We start from the raw sequence: 14,507 nt of genomic DNA, 5'->3' as shown, positions 1-14,507 counted from the left end.
CGTGTCATAACAGGATAGTTGTAAATCAGTACAACAGTAGGCAGAACTGGTATTAAAAGCAGTAAATCTTTAGTGCATCTCATCTGACTTGTCATGCCTTGTTGCATACCGTAGCCTGTGGTTTGCTCTGCGTGAACAGGAGCTTCCTCCTTTCTTCCTCATTGTTTCAGTCTCCTTTTTTTCAGACCTCTCCCACTCCATTTGTTCAGTGGATGGTTTAAGTCTTTGTTGTCCCGTCCCCCCACCCCCTCAACTCTCTACTGAGGACTCAGAGATTGCCATTGAAGCTAAATGTGCCTCTGCTCTGCAGGTTTAGACAAGCACTACCTGTGCGCCTCGAGGCTTTGATCATGTTTCATATAGATGTCTCCTCTGTCGCTTTGCTTCAAGGAGCTTTGCACCATTTGTTTTGTTTCAAGTGAAGGTGTGTATGTAAGGGACATAGCTTTATACATAACTGTAACTGTAATGAGCCTGTCACCTTCCTGGGCTACGTTGCTCTCTGAAATGCTGGATTGAATGTGATGTTTCAGTTTAGCTCCAGATATGGTGTCTAATCATGGCGGTTTTATATTTAAAACAACTTCTTGTTTTTGTTTTTGTTTGTATTTTTGCAAGGCAAAATCCCAGTCTTCAGACTGGCATCTGAGTTATTGTTTGTCTCTAGCAGGCCATTAGTCATTGTCACTCTACTAGAGCACATCTTTGACTCATTTGATACTTTTCTCCTGACTGAACAACATATATTTTGTGTGCTCTGTGTGCTGCCTGAATAAAAAGAGCTTCATGTTTCTCGGCTCTCTGGATGCATCCTGGCTGTTTGCTTAGCTGCTGATAATCATCTCTGGCAGTGCTCTTTCATTTCATTACCGCTACACTAACGATGAAGGTGGTTATATGTCATGTTTGACTGTTTTACGCTGGACTGTGCTACAGTGTTTCATTCAATATGCTTACTTTGACTTGTGTGAAACCTGCAGAGTTGAATGTATTAACTGATCGGCCACAATAATTAATTCTTCCACAGTTTGTGAAATTGTTTCATTTTCTTCCACCTTCCAAACAGAGAAGAAATATGATGGTTAATGCATGCTGACTAACTTTAATGACACTTTCTTTGACACTTTAATCTCTTCAATCCTTTTACTCATTGATGGTGTTGTGTGCTTGACTGGCTGTTTATTTCTCTCCAAACTGCATGTGACTGTTAATGATGGGGCCTTGCCACACTCGGTAAGGGCTCCTCAGGGATTTGGGGGGGGGGGGGGTTTGTCGTGGGGCCGGGGGTCCTTCCTTTTCCCTTTGCTTTTCCGTCCTTCTTTCCCTTACTTCATCTTTCCTGAACAACAATCTGCACCTGCACAAATGCACCTCCTCCCACCAGAGCACTGACACACTCCCTTCCATCTGTCTTTTCCTACCCAGAATTCCCTAACAACATGCCACGCGGGGGCGAGATCACGCAGGAGCCGCACAATGCAGGCGCCGCCATCGGGGGCGCCGTGGGGGGAGTGGCCCTGTTGGGCGTGGCAGCCATACTGCTCTTCGTATTCCTGCGCCGCCGCCAGCGCACCTTCAAAGGAGACTACAGCACCAAGAAACACGTGTTCGGTAACGGGTACAGCAAGGCCGGCGGCCTGCCCGCCCACCCCCCCATCCCCAAGAACCTTCAGTACCCGGACGACTCGGACGACGAGAAGAAACCCGCCCAGATCGGCGGGCCCGGGGGCTTTGAGGCGAGCGAGCGTGATTTTGATGGCGAGCAGGAGGACCTGAAGAGGCCCTATTTCACCGTGGACGAAGGAGAGAGCCGAGATTATGACGAGCGGACTCTGGCCTTCCAGTATGACCCTGAACCTGAGATAGCCGACGATATGGTCTCTCAGACCGATGGCTCTGTCATTTCTAAGAAAGAGTGGTATGTGTAGTGGCATGCAACCGCCAAGCCAAACCCTTTGTCCCCGCCAACCTGCATTCCACTGCACCCTTCACCTCCATCACGACCCCGCCCTCCCATTCGTCACACTGCAACCCTTTCACAGTCCCGCTCCCTCTTTTGGTCCACCTAGTACCCCCCTTCCCCCTGACCCCCACCCCCCATCAAACCCCATCCAACTAATCTCAATTAGAAGAGCAAGCGTCTATTTAACGTGCTAGCGACATCAACTTCTCAGCATTGGTATCAGTTCCATCAGGTGAATGGGCAAAGAATACAAACTAAGGTATGTAAATGGACTCGTTGTCCAGGGAGGTGATTGGTTACTTAATTACTGGTTACATACTGGTGTAATATTCTTTTTGTGTATTTTTTTTTTTTTTTTCCTTTTTCCATGTTCTAAATGTATTAAATGTATAAAAAGAGACTGCAGGTTGAGGTTTGTTTTTGCTGAGCACATTTGTGAAAGTCCTACACTGGATGTGCGATTATTATTATTATTTTTTTTTATAACCATTGCCTTTTTTTTTATTGTTATTTTTTATAATGTCTTTTTGTATGATTTTCAAAGTGACCAGATAATTGAGAGTTAACTGTTTGACATAATTACAGGTGGAGTGCTACGTGTTTGTAATGTTGTGGTCAAATGTTTCAGAGAAAAAAAAGAAAGAAAAAAAAAGCCGCCGCCACCAAACAGCACCTGTATCATTTCTCCTGTTTCTCACTGGGGTTAGCGTCCATGAAATGACTCATTTTTGTATATTTGCAGCATTAAAAGCAGATGTGTTATTGCTGTGTTCCAAAGACATGCTAATACCCCCCTCGTGTTAATAGGCTTGGGTTGTTTTTTCACTGAGAGGGAGACAGTCTACTGAGCCATGTGGCAGATGAATATTGAGTGTTTTTTTCCCCAATTCTTTCCCTGAATTTCAATTGATTTGATTTGAATTGATTTTCCACATCAGTGAATTGGAATAACAGGGGGAGTGAAGGGCTGCAACAATTTCTACTTTTTCAGTGGTGCATCCCAATCATGTCCAAAAGAGGTTTGATGTGTCTCAGCATCCACAGAAACCTTCAACAATGCTCTGAAATGTCACGATTGTCACTCGACTTGAACAGGTTTGACCTGTGTACGCAAGCTCTCGATCCTACCACTATAATGAAACGTGTAAAATGATTTATCATAACTATGATTTGTTCTAACCCTTCTTTTATCAAATGGATGTGAGAGAAAAGTGGCTGGGAAGTTTCCCTACAACAACTCTGTCTCTTCTTATAATTATGTGACTGTGTACTGAAGAATTGGCTTAAGCCCCCCCCCACCCGCTTACACCAACATCTGTTTTTCTATAAAGAGTCGTCGTCCATGGACACAAAGGACACGGATGGGAGGAAAATGTCAACAGATGCTTTTGTTTGCGTCTGCAGAGAGAACATTTGAACATGTAAAGGGAATTGAAAATATGACGGTGGCCATGCTGGAGTATAATAAGTCACCTGCTGCTTTCATGATGGTTTTTTTTTTTTTCCATCTTTTTTTTTTTTCTTTCTTTCTAAAATGAATTTTAGTAGGTGTTTGGGGGATGAAAGGAATTAATGGCTGTCCTTATCTTAATGTTGGCATCTGAATTTGCCAATAGGGCTGTCAGATGGCATTATATATATATATATATATATATATATATATATATATATATATATATATATTATATATATATATATATATAAGCCATATAAAAATATATATGTGGCTTTTTAAATCATTGTTAATGACTGCCAGTGGATGCTAGCATAGCAAATGACTTGTTTCTCCCCTCCACATTGAGGTCCATGACACAATTAGCAAAATGTGTTTGCTTCAAACAAAACAAAAAAAAGTTCAATGTCTAATATCAGATAAAACAGGAACAAAGGAGTAAATCCGTGGATATAAACGACACACCTGGCTGGCTCTGAACAATATAAATACTATATTAAGCCTTATTTTATGCATGTTTTTGTGTTGGAGTGGATGTGCATATTTTGCTATTTTTTCTGTATCAATTTGCAGTGCGTTTGTCCTCATTTGCAGCTGAAAAGGCGACACTTTGTCAGTGTCGTCAGTATTGACAGAGGTAAAGAGTTCATGGGCACACAGTACCCAGGAACAATATTGCAGTTAACACACAAAAAAGTATATAAATATATATATATATATATATATAAATACAGATTAAAAAAAAAACAACATCTCTCAGAGAACGGCCTTCTCTGTCGGCTGGAGATGTGAATGTTTTACAGCCCATGCTTGTCTGTATGTTTTTAGATGAGCATGTTAATCATGAGCCTCAATTTATATATTGTATTTTCAACACAATTTAAAATTACAAAGTGCGAAATATCATGTTCTGATTAAAAGTATGTTGATTTCCGTTTGGTTAGATTTTCGGTTGGTTTCAGTTTACTTCAGTTTTATCCTCTACGGCCTCATTTCTGTTGTTCAGTGTATCCACTTCAGTTTGACAACATACACGAGGATTTGCAACAGACAGTTTCAGAGCGGGAAACCAATAATGACAGTCACTGGGTTGTTTTAAAGTTCAAAAGCAAAAATCACAATTGAATTGCCTTTACTTTATAGTTCACCTGCAGGTGAGCTGTGCTGTGACTTCTTAATTCCACATAGTTTGCGTGTCACAGCATAAAAGAGACATGTTTTTATATTTTCTTCTTGCATTCAGTGCCTATTAAGGACAGGAGACATGAGCTAGTCTGAACAGTTGCTGCTCCATCGTTTGAGTTATTTATGCCGCAGGATAACAATTGAGTAATATTGAAGTATGGCATGGACTGCAAACCTCTTTGAATCAGACGAGTGTTGGTTCTTTACTTGCAGTGACTTGTAGTTAATACAGTAGGTATGCTATTCTACATTATCCCAGCCCCTGCTAAATACTTACAATGTGTCTGTACTTGACATTTAAATCAATTGGTCTTCGAAAAGCTGCATTCATTACCATTTTAAAGTTTAGTGCTGACACAGCACTCCCCCCCCCAGTCAGTACTGGATAGTTTAAGTCCTTAAAGAGATCACACTTTTGCAACTTGCTAGTCACACATGGCTGACTTTTCTAAGCACAACAATTGAAACGCTAATCTAGTGACAAGCGATTTCAATTTCAAAAAAATGCAACTTTGGCCCAAAGCAAAGATCAACTCTACCCCCTTTTTAAAGCACAAGTTTAAGGTTTCCATTTCAGCTTTTGGTCTGCATTCGTTGTGAAACCACTGCCACACTTGCTTCTCAGACATGTTGGAGAAAGGAAGCGAAACCTTTCGGATTGGAGTCAGCATTCTGTATACTGGTAGATGTGAACATTGTCTTCATGTTGTCGGGTGTTATGAGTTCCTATTTTTGTAATACTGACTGTAACTTCATTCCATCCTAATCTACTTTTTGTATTCAGTGTGTTTCAACATTCCACTGTAAATACTGTACATACGGTTGAGATTATAGTTGGGATTTATTTAGGGACTGCATAGGGACCCTGTTCATGTAAAATATACCTATTTTGACTGCAAACATAGAGACTCGATGATGGCTAGATGAAGTCGATGCATAGCTTATTTCCAAAGTCCCACCTAGAAATCCTCCTCCGGTACGTTTTTGATATGCCACTAGAGGCGTCGCTGTTATACAAAAGGGGTGACGCATACAGTTTGTCAAATTTAATGTTATTGAAAGAAAAAAGAGAGAAGCTGTCTGTATGCAGCCATGTGAATGTATATTTCTGAGGGTGTTACAAATATGGAAAAAAATCTCTTGTTCAATTGTGATGACCCAGTGAAGTAACTTGTATTTGTTTTACGCATTAAATGAGTTCAATAGTCAACCATGCTCTGTCCCCGTTCACTGATTGGATAGTTATCTGATGGAATGTGGTTCACGTCTGCAACACATTTTATTATATCGCTGTGTAAGATTGTATTTTTTGCTAATTGCTCTTTCCCAATAGCTTTGATCGGTAATGTATCCCTGTCGCATGCAGGTGCTTATTTGGATTTATTTTGAAGCTTCATCACTTCCTGTGAGCCTTAAGTGTAAGACATAAAAGGTTTGTATTACAAATAAACTGTCATTCCAGTTTAACACTTACAGAGCTTGTTAAGACATTCATTAAACCAAGATGTAATATAAAGATGTTGCTCTGCTCCCAGCCAGCCATTAGACAGAGCCACATGTTTAGACAGAGCCATAGTGCAGTATTCAGCTCTTTATTGCCGTTCCAGTTTTTAGATCTAAAACAAAAATTTACTGTACATTTACTGCAGTGCTAATGCAGCATAAATATCTTTTCAAATGCATCCGTGCCTCCCTCCAGTCTTCATGCCTGAGCATGAGACGAATCAGATGATAGAAATGAAGGCAATGCAGTCAGACATGGTTAGGAAATGTCCAATAATTCCCACACGGTATATCTTCCAGGTGTGGAAGGTATTTTAACACCTTTACAACATGCTGTGTTGCCATCACTGAGAAAGAAGTCTTTTAAAGAAGCTGAAAGGGTCACAGTGTAGTCTAGAGCTCAACAGTGTGGTTCCAGAAGTGAGTCCCATTAATTTTCTCCATAAGGATTTTATAATTAGTCATAATGTCTAAACCATAATGTCTAGACTGACCACAAGCTACGAGAGTGCGAAACAAAAGTTTTTGCTCCTGTAGAAGCAACTTGCCTGTATGACATCAACCTGGTTTTAAGAAAAACATGTTATATTCACAATGTCATGGAGAAGTACTACACAACCCATACTCCTAAGCGTAACAGTGACGTCTCTGATTGGTGGAACACGCTGTTACCATGGAACTGTTCACTGCACCCGTGAACGGCTAGCAAGCTGCTACCACTGAAGTCTATGATCGTTTCTATACACAGTCTTGTACCTTTAGCTTTTTGCAATTTTCTAAATGTTTTTTTTTTTGCGCCCGAATCAAATGTTTTATGGTCACTGTTCATCTCGTAGCTGCTTGGCTTGGTTCCAGGCCTAAGACCTCTTTATTTAAGCATTTTCTGAAACGTCAATGGAGATATTGAATGGGAAAAATCACTTCCGGAACCAGAGTCGTTCAAAAAGTGGCCGGTCACTGTTGAGCTCTACACTGATAATCATCATATGTGAGGATCACACAAGATATATAAGGGGAAGCATACAGTATACAAGCAGGGTTTACAATAGCTATTACTGTACATTTAAGTGTTTGTTCTCCTTAATTTGGAGAGCAAAACTGTCAGGCAGATGTTGTTTTTGAGTTCAGTGCTTAATGAAGCTCCAGTGATATGATGAGAGCGGCCCAGTGTAGAGCCAGACAGATCTGTCTCAGACTGTGGGACTCAAGTGCAGACATCTGCACTGTGCACATTAAGAACAGCCCAGAGTTTGCAGCTGTTGCCATCCATTTGCTAAAAGAGCCCTTTGTAGCCCAAGGGCCTTTGATGGCACATTGGCTTTTAACATGCATGGCCATCCGTTTTTTTCTCCTCAGAGCTGCGAGTGGAATTCTACATTTCCTCTATCAATGTACTCTTAGGATGAAATATGGCTGGATTTTTGTTTTATAATATGTTCCTCATGGGCCGTAAATTAAAAAACGAGTTTGTTAAAGTGCCCTGTATGTGATGCCACGCCATTCAACACAGCGTAAAATCAGAGAATACAAATTACATCTACGCAGTATTAAAGACCATAATTGCTGTGGAGAAAAATGATCTGACTGTGCCTGCCATGATTTTTTAAATGGCTTTTGGCTTATAATTCTCAAATGTTATAGTGTTAAGAAATTTGCATTGTATCTGAAGTTGGACAAGTCTCAAATAATCACAATGCAGCCCCATGAGTTGATGGGTTTCTTAACACTTTCTTGTGAATCACAATGCTATTCAAACAGGAGTTTGTTTTAGCAGTCAATTTGATTTTATAGACCACAATTGCTCACTTAAAACTGGATTGGTAGCTTGCGTTGAAAGAAACCTCTTTGCTTCTGTGAATTGTTAAGCTGTCGATACGCTAAGAATTGGAAAAATATATCAATCCGAAAATGGTTAATGGACATACTGTATAGCAGGGGTCGGCAACGTTTTTAATACGAAGTGCCATTTCTAAATGTTCCCGTTAATCTGTGTGCCATATCAGCATTAAGCCTGCCATCATCTACCTAGCCCGCTCAGGCAGTGTTATTTTTTTCTCCGCCGTATTATGTGAAGAAGGCAACGAGTACTAGGCAATCAAAGACAGAGTAGGGTGGTTCTTCACGCAATGCGGATGGGGAAAAAGTTGATCAAACTACCGTAAATAACAGCCAATGTTCTCCTGCCAATGGCTGTGAAAGAGGCCATTTGCATTTGGCATGCAGATTTAAACATTTCTGAAAAACTCTCTTTCACACTTAGTGCTAGTGTGCCATTGGTTGAGCTACCGCGATATAATGGTGGCACGCATGCCTGAGGTTGCTGACCCCTGCTTTATATGCATAAACAATTGATTGGGCTGGATACAGGAGGAGGGGTTTACTCAGTGATCTGTGAGGTGGCTTTTAGCTGCACTACTTCAAAACATTTGATTTCCTCAAATGACTGGTGTTCCAAATTAAGATCTATATTCAATGGACTCTCCTGTGTAAGTTTCATCATGACGTGTTTTTTCAGTAAGTATTGTTGTTGTCAAAAGACACCCAGCGACCTAACCTGTGTCACAGCCTGCAGAAATAACAAAGTGCATTTTTGTCACCATGGTAATGTATGTTTATGCAGTTCTTTCTAATATAGCCTTCTTTTTTTCCGATAAACAGATTGTTCATGGCTTCTGAAATATGTTTTTTTGCTTTTGTTTTCTGTTTTCAATGTGTACAGTTTGAGGTCACATGAGTTTGTCCATAATAAAAGATGTGTTACTGTAAATGACGCTCTTACTCTTGTGTCAAACATTCTCAAAGGGTTAATGGTAAGGATTAAGCAGCACCTTTCTACCCAACAATTCCTTGAAAACATACGACGATATAGGACTATTATTTCTACCCTCTAATCCGACACACAGGAGCGTTTTCTGTCCTCATATCTGAACCAGAGAACGTAATGGTCACGGTTTTAAACGTGTTGTTAACGTTGTGAAACAGTCACAGTTTGGTTAGGTTTAGGCACAAAAACTACTTAGTTATGTTTAGAAAAAGGATGTGGTTTGGGTTTAAATCAGACGTTACTTAACTTCCGGTTATGTACATAACACAGAAAGTTTCGTAGCTCCTTTTGTTTCGTAAGTTAATAAAAAAACTTGCTGTTGACTTTTTTTTAAGGTGGACACAAACCCCAGTATCCTGGGTGAAGGTCCTGTGTTTGTTTGACCCATCCACCAGCCCAACCGACCTTATGGGGGAATTTGGCGCTCCTATACTTCGTCGCGTTACTTCTTGCTTTGCTCCCGTCATAACTATACGGCCACTAGAGGGCGCCACCACTATAAACGTAAACATAAGTTGTAATGGCTGCTTGAACAAACAACCTATGTGGGCATTTTTGGGGGGAGGACAGTCTCCTCATACCTTAATGTCAGGTGACAGGGTGACTTTCAATGTCTCACAAAACGACATTAGCGTTCTACAGTGGCCATTTTGAAATTGTGACCGTAACACCTGAACGCGATGGCCATTTTTTTTTTATCACAAGACAGGTAACGGTTGCACTTTTAAACACGTAGTTAACACTGTGAAACGGAACTGGTTAAGTTTAGGCAATAAAAATACTTAGTTTGTAGTTTTAAGTGAGTCACATACAACTACTAAAATGAGGAGTGATATATTGTGGTGTAATGTGACGTAACGTTAAAAACTTGTTTCATTTTAAAAAGTGACAATTGGCCTTTTGGTTTCACATGGGACATGAACCCCAGATCCATCCATCACGCCGGCCCACTTTTTACGCAGAATTCGGTGCTCTTACACTTTGTCACCTCACTTCCTCATTTGCTCTCGCGATTTGGCCGCAAGTGTTCGACGCCTTACAGACAAACATAAATATGAGTTGTGTTGAGCTGCTTGCACAATGGACCTGTACGGTGGTCTTCTGGGTGAGGACGGGCTGGGATTTAAATGGTAGACTACAGTAATACAGTCATTCCCACAGCTTTCAGCCCGGCAAAGTCAGAAGGATGCATTTTATCAGCTCAGGTTAATCAACTACCCCATCAGGAAAATGGTTTCTAATTGCATTTGTTACAAGTGGTCTCAAAAGTTAATGCAGTGTAGATATGTTAAAAGATAAAATGTGTTTTTTAGGAATAATGTAAAAGATAATGTGCCCCAAAGTGTTTCGTTATATAACAAGATTAAGTAGCAGCTCTGTGAGGCTGTATGGAAGCACAACTGTATGCACAGAAACTTTTTTTTTGTGGTAGTTTTGCTGGATTGACCACACACCTATTATATACTAGCCGAGTTGTGAGACATATATTTTGTTTGTTTTTTAAAGACTAATTTTGGGGCATTTTAGGCCTTTATTCATAGGACAGCTGAAGACATGAAACGGGGAGAGAGAGAGAGAGAGAGAGGAGGAATGACATGCAGCAAAGGGCCACAGGTTGGATTCGAAGCAGCGGCTGCTGTGTCGAGGAGTAAACCTCTGTATATGGGCGCGCGCTCTACCAGGTGAGCTAGCCAGACGCCGAGCTATTACTTTTAAATATAGTTTTATTGTCAGGTTTTCAGCCACTGCTGGAACACAATTGTGTGTTTGTGGCCTACCTGTCACTAAGGTGATGACATGCCACTTCATTTCGCAGGAGAGTGCAACTGTGAGTCTGAAACATGCAGAGTTTCGCCATTTCATTGTTAATGCAAAACACATTATCACCCTTGACTTAGAAAATGTAATGTGAGCCATTCCGTACTGCTCTTTTGTCCTGTGTCTTGATGTTACTCCAAATCAAACTGCGGCTCTGTGATAATGATCAGGAAAAAGGCTGCTTACTTCAGCTGCACATATTTCCCCCCTCACTTGTGGTATTTTCATTGGTCGTCTGATCAAAGATGTCCTGAAACTCAATTTTCTGCATTTTGACAGTTTTTTATTCATGTCTTCTCAGATTTTGTCTCTCAGGCAACAATTAGCGCGACTAAAGTTGACACACGTTTCACTTGGTGCGCCATCCGAAATGCAAGGCACATCATTTGGAGGAATATTCCTGCCATGACCAAACCAGGGAAATGAACTCAGAAAGAAGGCACATTCACAACTCAGGCTGAGGTCTGTGCTTTTCACCTCCCTCGTACTGCTCTCAACAGCTGTTTTTGCTCCGAAATGCTGCAGCTGACTGAATGTTCACAATCAAACAAACACTATTGTGAATGAATAGATCACAAGTGTTGTGTGAACACTTACGCTGACACCTGGCCGAGTGTTGTTGCCAGGTTTTAGAGCTGATTAGGTATTTGTCATTAGTGCTGAACAGTTTCGAAAACAATATCTAATTGCAGTTATTTTGACTGATATTGCAATTTTCACGAAACAAACATTAAAATGAAAATGATTATGGGGTGATTTTTACGAGGACCTGTAACAAAAATCCTATTATATATTTTAATTCCTATGTCTGCAGCATGGCAATATTTACTTTCAAATTCTGTTTTGACACATATTGCGACCTACTGCAGTAGGCCATATTTTGAGTGTGCTAAAATTTCGATTGATTGTTCAGCTCTATTTACCATCAATTTAGACCTTTTTCAGTACCTTTCTGTGTGCTTTCCATACAGCTTGTGAAACAGCTGTGTACACCTGAGCCTATAGACTGCTTAGAAGATAATAAATGAAATTTTAATAAATATATATTTAGCTTTTCTAACAGACTTCTGCTTCACGTGTCCTTGCTGACCCTGTGTTGGCCTTGTGGAGGACCCAAACTAAAACGTGTCTCTAATGCTCCGTTGCTCTATAGGAAGTCTCCATAGCTGCTTACAAAGTGTTTTCAGAGGACAACATGATGCATAAGTTCAGACTGTCTAAACTGACCTAGCAGCAGGCTTGTCCTGCTCCCCCCCTCCTCCTCCGAAACTAAAGACACTTCTGCTGGGACTGGAGTGGCGTGTTTTACCTCTATGGTCTCCACTGTGATGCGCCATCCCTGGGAGCTTAAAATAACAGTGCACACAGATTTTAAAACCTCTCCAGACTTGGAATAAAAACTGGATTGAAGGCTGTTAAAAAAAGGGATCTTCAGTGTTTGGATGATAATCCAGTGGGTGTTAACCTTTACCATACATCACTGTCTCTTTCACTCTCTTTGGGTTATGCCAACACCATCATCATAATGACCAACCTGAAACAAAAGACTGATTTCAGAACAACACACTGCTCTACGTGTCAGCAAAAAACACATGTATTGTTGTATGTAAACCAAACATTATTATTTATTGAAGATAACTACAACAGTAGGCCTATGAAAATACTTCACAAATCACCTTTTAGAACATTCTAGCCAAACAGCATCCATGGCCAGTACATATTCTTTGTATTTCAAAAACTTTTTGCAATTATAGAATAAAAGCGTAGTAACATAAACATAACTCAATAAACTGCTTTTCTCTTTTGTGAATCTGTCAGAACTGAGCACATCCTCATTTCTTTGATATTTGGTCCATAATAGTGAAAACAGTCATGAGACACACATCTAAAACTCAGCAGAGTGCTCATCTACAAACTGTAAGAAGCTTGTTTATGAAAACAACCTAAAGATGATTTGTTCCCAGATAAAGCTTTTATGGTGTATGTCGACTCATCCTGACACGCTGTTATTTATACCATTCAAATTATTTCTGAGGCCTCTCTCAGCATTTAAATGTGACACAATCATGCAGTGAAGTAGTCACACGTTTTCCAATTTGTTTTCCATTGTGAGGAATATTTCCAGACATTGTTTGCTCAGTTTTTTTTTTACTTTGTTTGATAAAACATGTTTGGATCGATTGGGCATGCAGTTTACACCCAACTGATAGACAGAACAAGCCAATTCTATTTCTAGAAAAATGTGAAATTATAATGAATTGCCAATTATTTGGATTAACCCAGGATCAATCTGCTGAAATTATTATTGCCTATTATTTTGTAAATGAGACGGCTCATAAACAAACTGCTCGGATCCCATGAATAAATTTGTTGGAATCTTGAGGGCTTCCTGCAGTAGCTGCTGTAGAAGACACACACACACACACACACACACACACACACACACACACACACACACACACACACACACACACACACTCCAGTCCTGCATTCACGCCCTCCCATTTTCAGAGCCAGTCATGGCATGAGCAGCACTACTATCCAGCTGCGCATTAGCGTTCTCCAATTAAACTCAGCCATCCCAGAGCAGAACGAAAGGCCTAAACCCTCTGGTGAGAAAAGTGCTGACAACCCTCATCTACAAAGTCCTGCTGGGAATACTCTGTCCCTGTGACCATTTACCCAGCGTCAAAGAAGTTGTGTGTGTTTGTGTGTGTGTGTGTGTGTGTGTGTGTGTGTGGTTTAAGATGGGCAGTGAGGGAGTTAGTGTACAGTACATACCCTTCATTCCTTTCTTGACCGATGTTACAAGCTAAAATTAAAAAGTCTTTGAATATTAATTCCTGAAGGAGTGGGATGATAAAACAGATTGTGACTGACATTCTCCCCGAGATCCTCAATTAAACAGAAACCGGGCGTGGCTGCAGGAAGAAAAAGATAGATTTCAAGGACATGAATCAACCTTCTAAATTATGGTAATGCTATATATATATATATATTTACACACCCTGTAATAATGACACAGACGGTTCCTTTTTCTATTACCTTTTACCATTTTTTGATCATTTGTTTTACATTTACATGTATTCATTTAATTAACTTTTACTTTTACTACTGCTATAATTGGGGTAAAAATGGAGTTACATCTACTGATTACCTATTGGTTGTATTATTAGTCAAACACAGACATACAGTATGGGTTCCAGTGAGATGCAGATTGGAAAGATGATGTTGAGGAATAACATATCGACATGCTCCTCATCACCAGAACACAATTTTACAAACATCTCATTTATGTCTTCAACAGAAGGACCAATTAGGTCTGTATTGGCATGTTTCTATGAAGACAAACTGTCCCATTTCTTAGTCAGTGTCCTTGGCGATCAGCATGCATGAATCCGCTGCTCTCACTGGGAGAGAAAATGCATCACAGGGTTAGTCAAATCTCACTCAGCATCATTATGTCAAATGAAATTAAAATGTCCCTGGCCCCCAGATATTAAGCTTGCCATGAAATGAACCTTCACCTGTAAAGAATCACTGAACCCACTGACTGCAAGGAGAGCTCTCCGTCCGCATTCACAATGTGAGTTCCAGCGCCTGACAAATGGAACAAATAAAATTAAGAAACCACTGTCTCCCACCCCCACACTCTCTTCCCCCGACTATTGACTCTCACAGCTTTATCAGTGTACATTAGTGTCAGTGCCAGTCTACATTTAGACTAACAGTGCCAGAGGAGGCAGCCCATCAGCACATAC

At 40.4% G+C, this 14,507-nt stretch overlaps 1 protein-coding gene across 2 annotated transcripts in view; it reads left to right on the top strand.

Moving 5' to 3' along the window:
* Positions 1-3,629, top strand: part of LOC144515243 (nectin 1b-like) — an 87,220-nt gene extending 83,591 nt beyond the window's left edge. For both annotated transcript variants that reach the window (XM_078245911.1, XM_078245912.1), the window contains exon 6: positions 1,426-3,629. In XM_078245911.1, the coding sequence (XP_078102037.1) occupies positions 1,426-1,928 (503 nt within the window). In that variant the 3' untranslated portion in view covers positions 1,929-3,629. The remainder of the gene's footprint in view (positions 1-1,425) is intronic.
* Positions 3,630-14,507: the final 10,878 nt, after the last annotated feature.

This window comes from Sander vitreus, chromosome 3 (assembly GCF_031162955.1).
Source record: "Sander vitreus isolate 19-12246 chromosome 3, sanVit1, whole genome shotgun sequence".
Lineage (NCBI taxonomy): Eukaryota > Metazoa > Chordata > Actinopteri > Perciformes > Percidae > Sander > Sander vitreus.
Note: the sequence above shows the minus strand (reverse complement) of the source record. Positions and strands in the feature narration are given on the sequence as shown.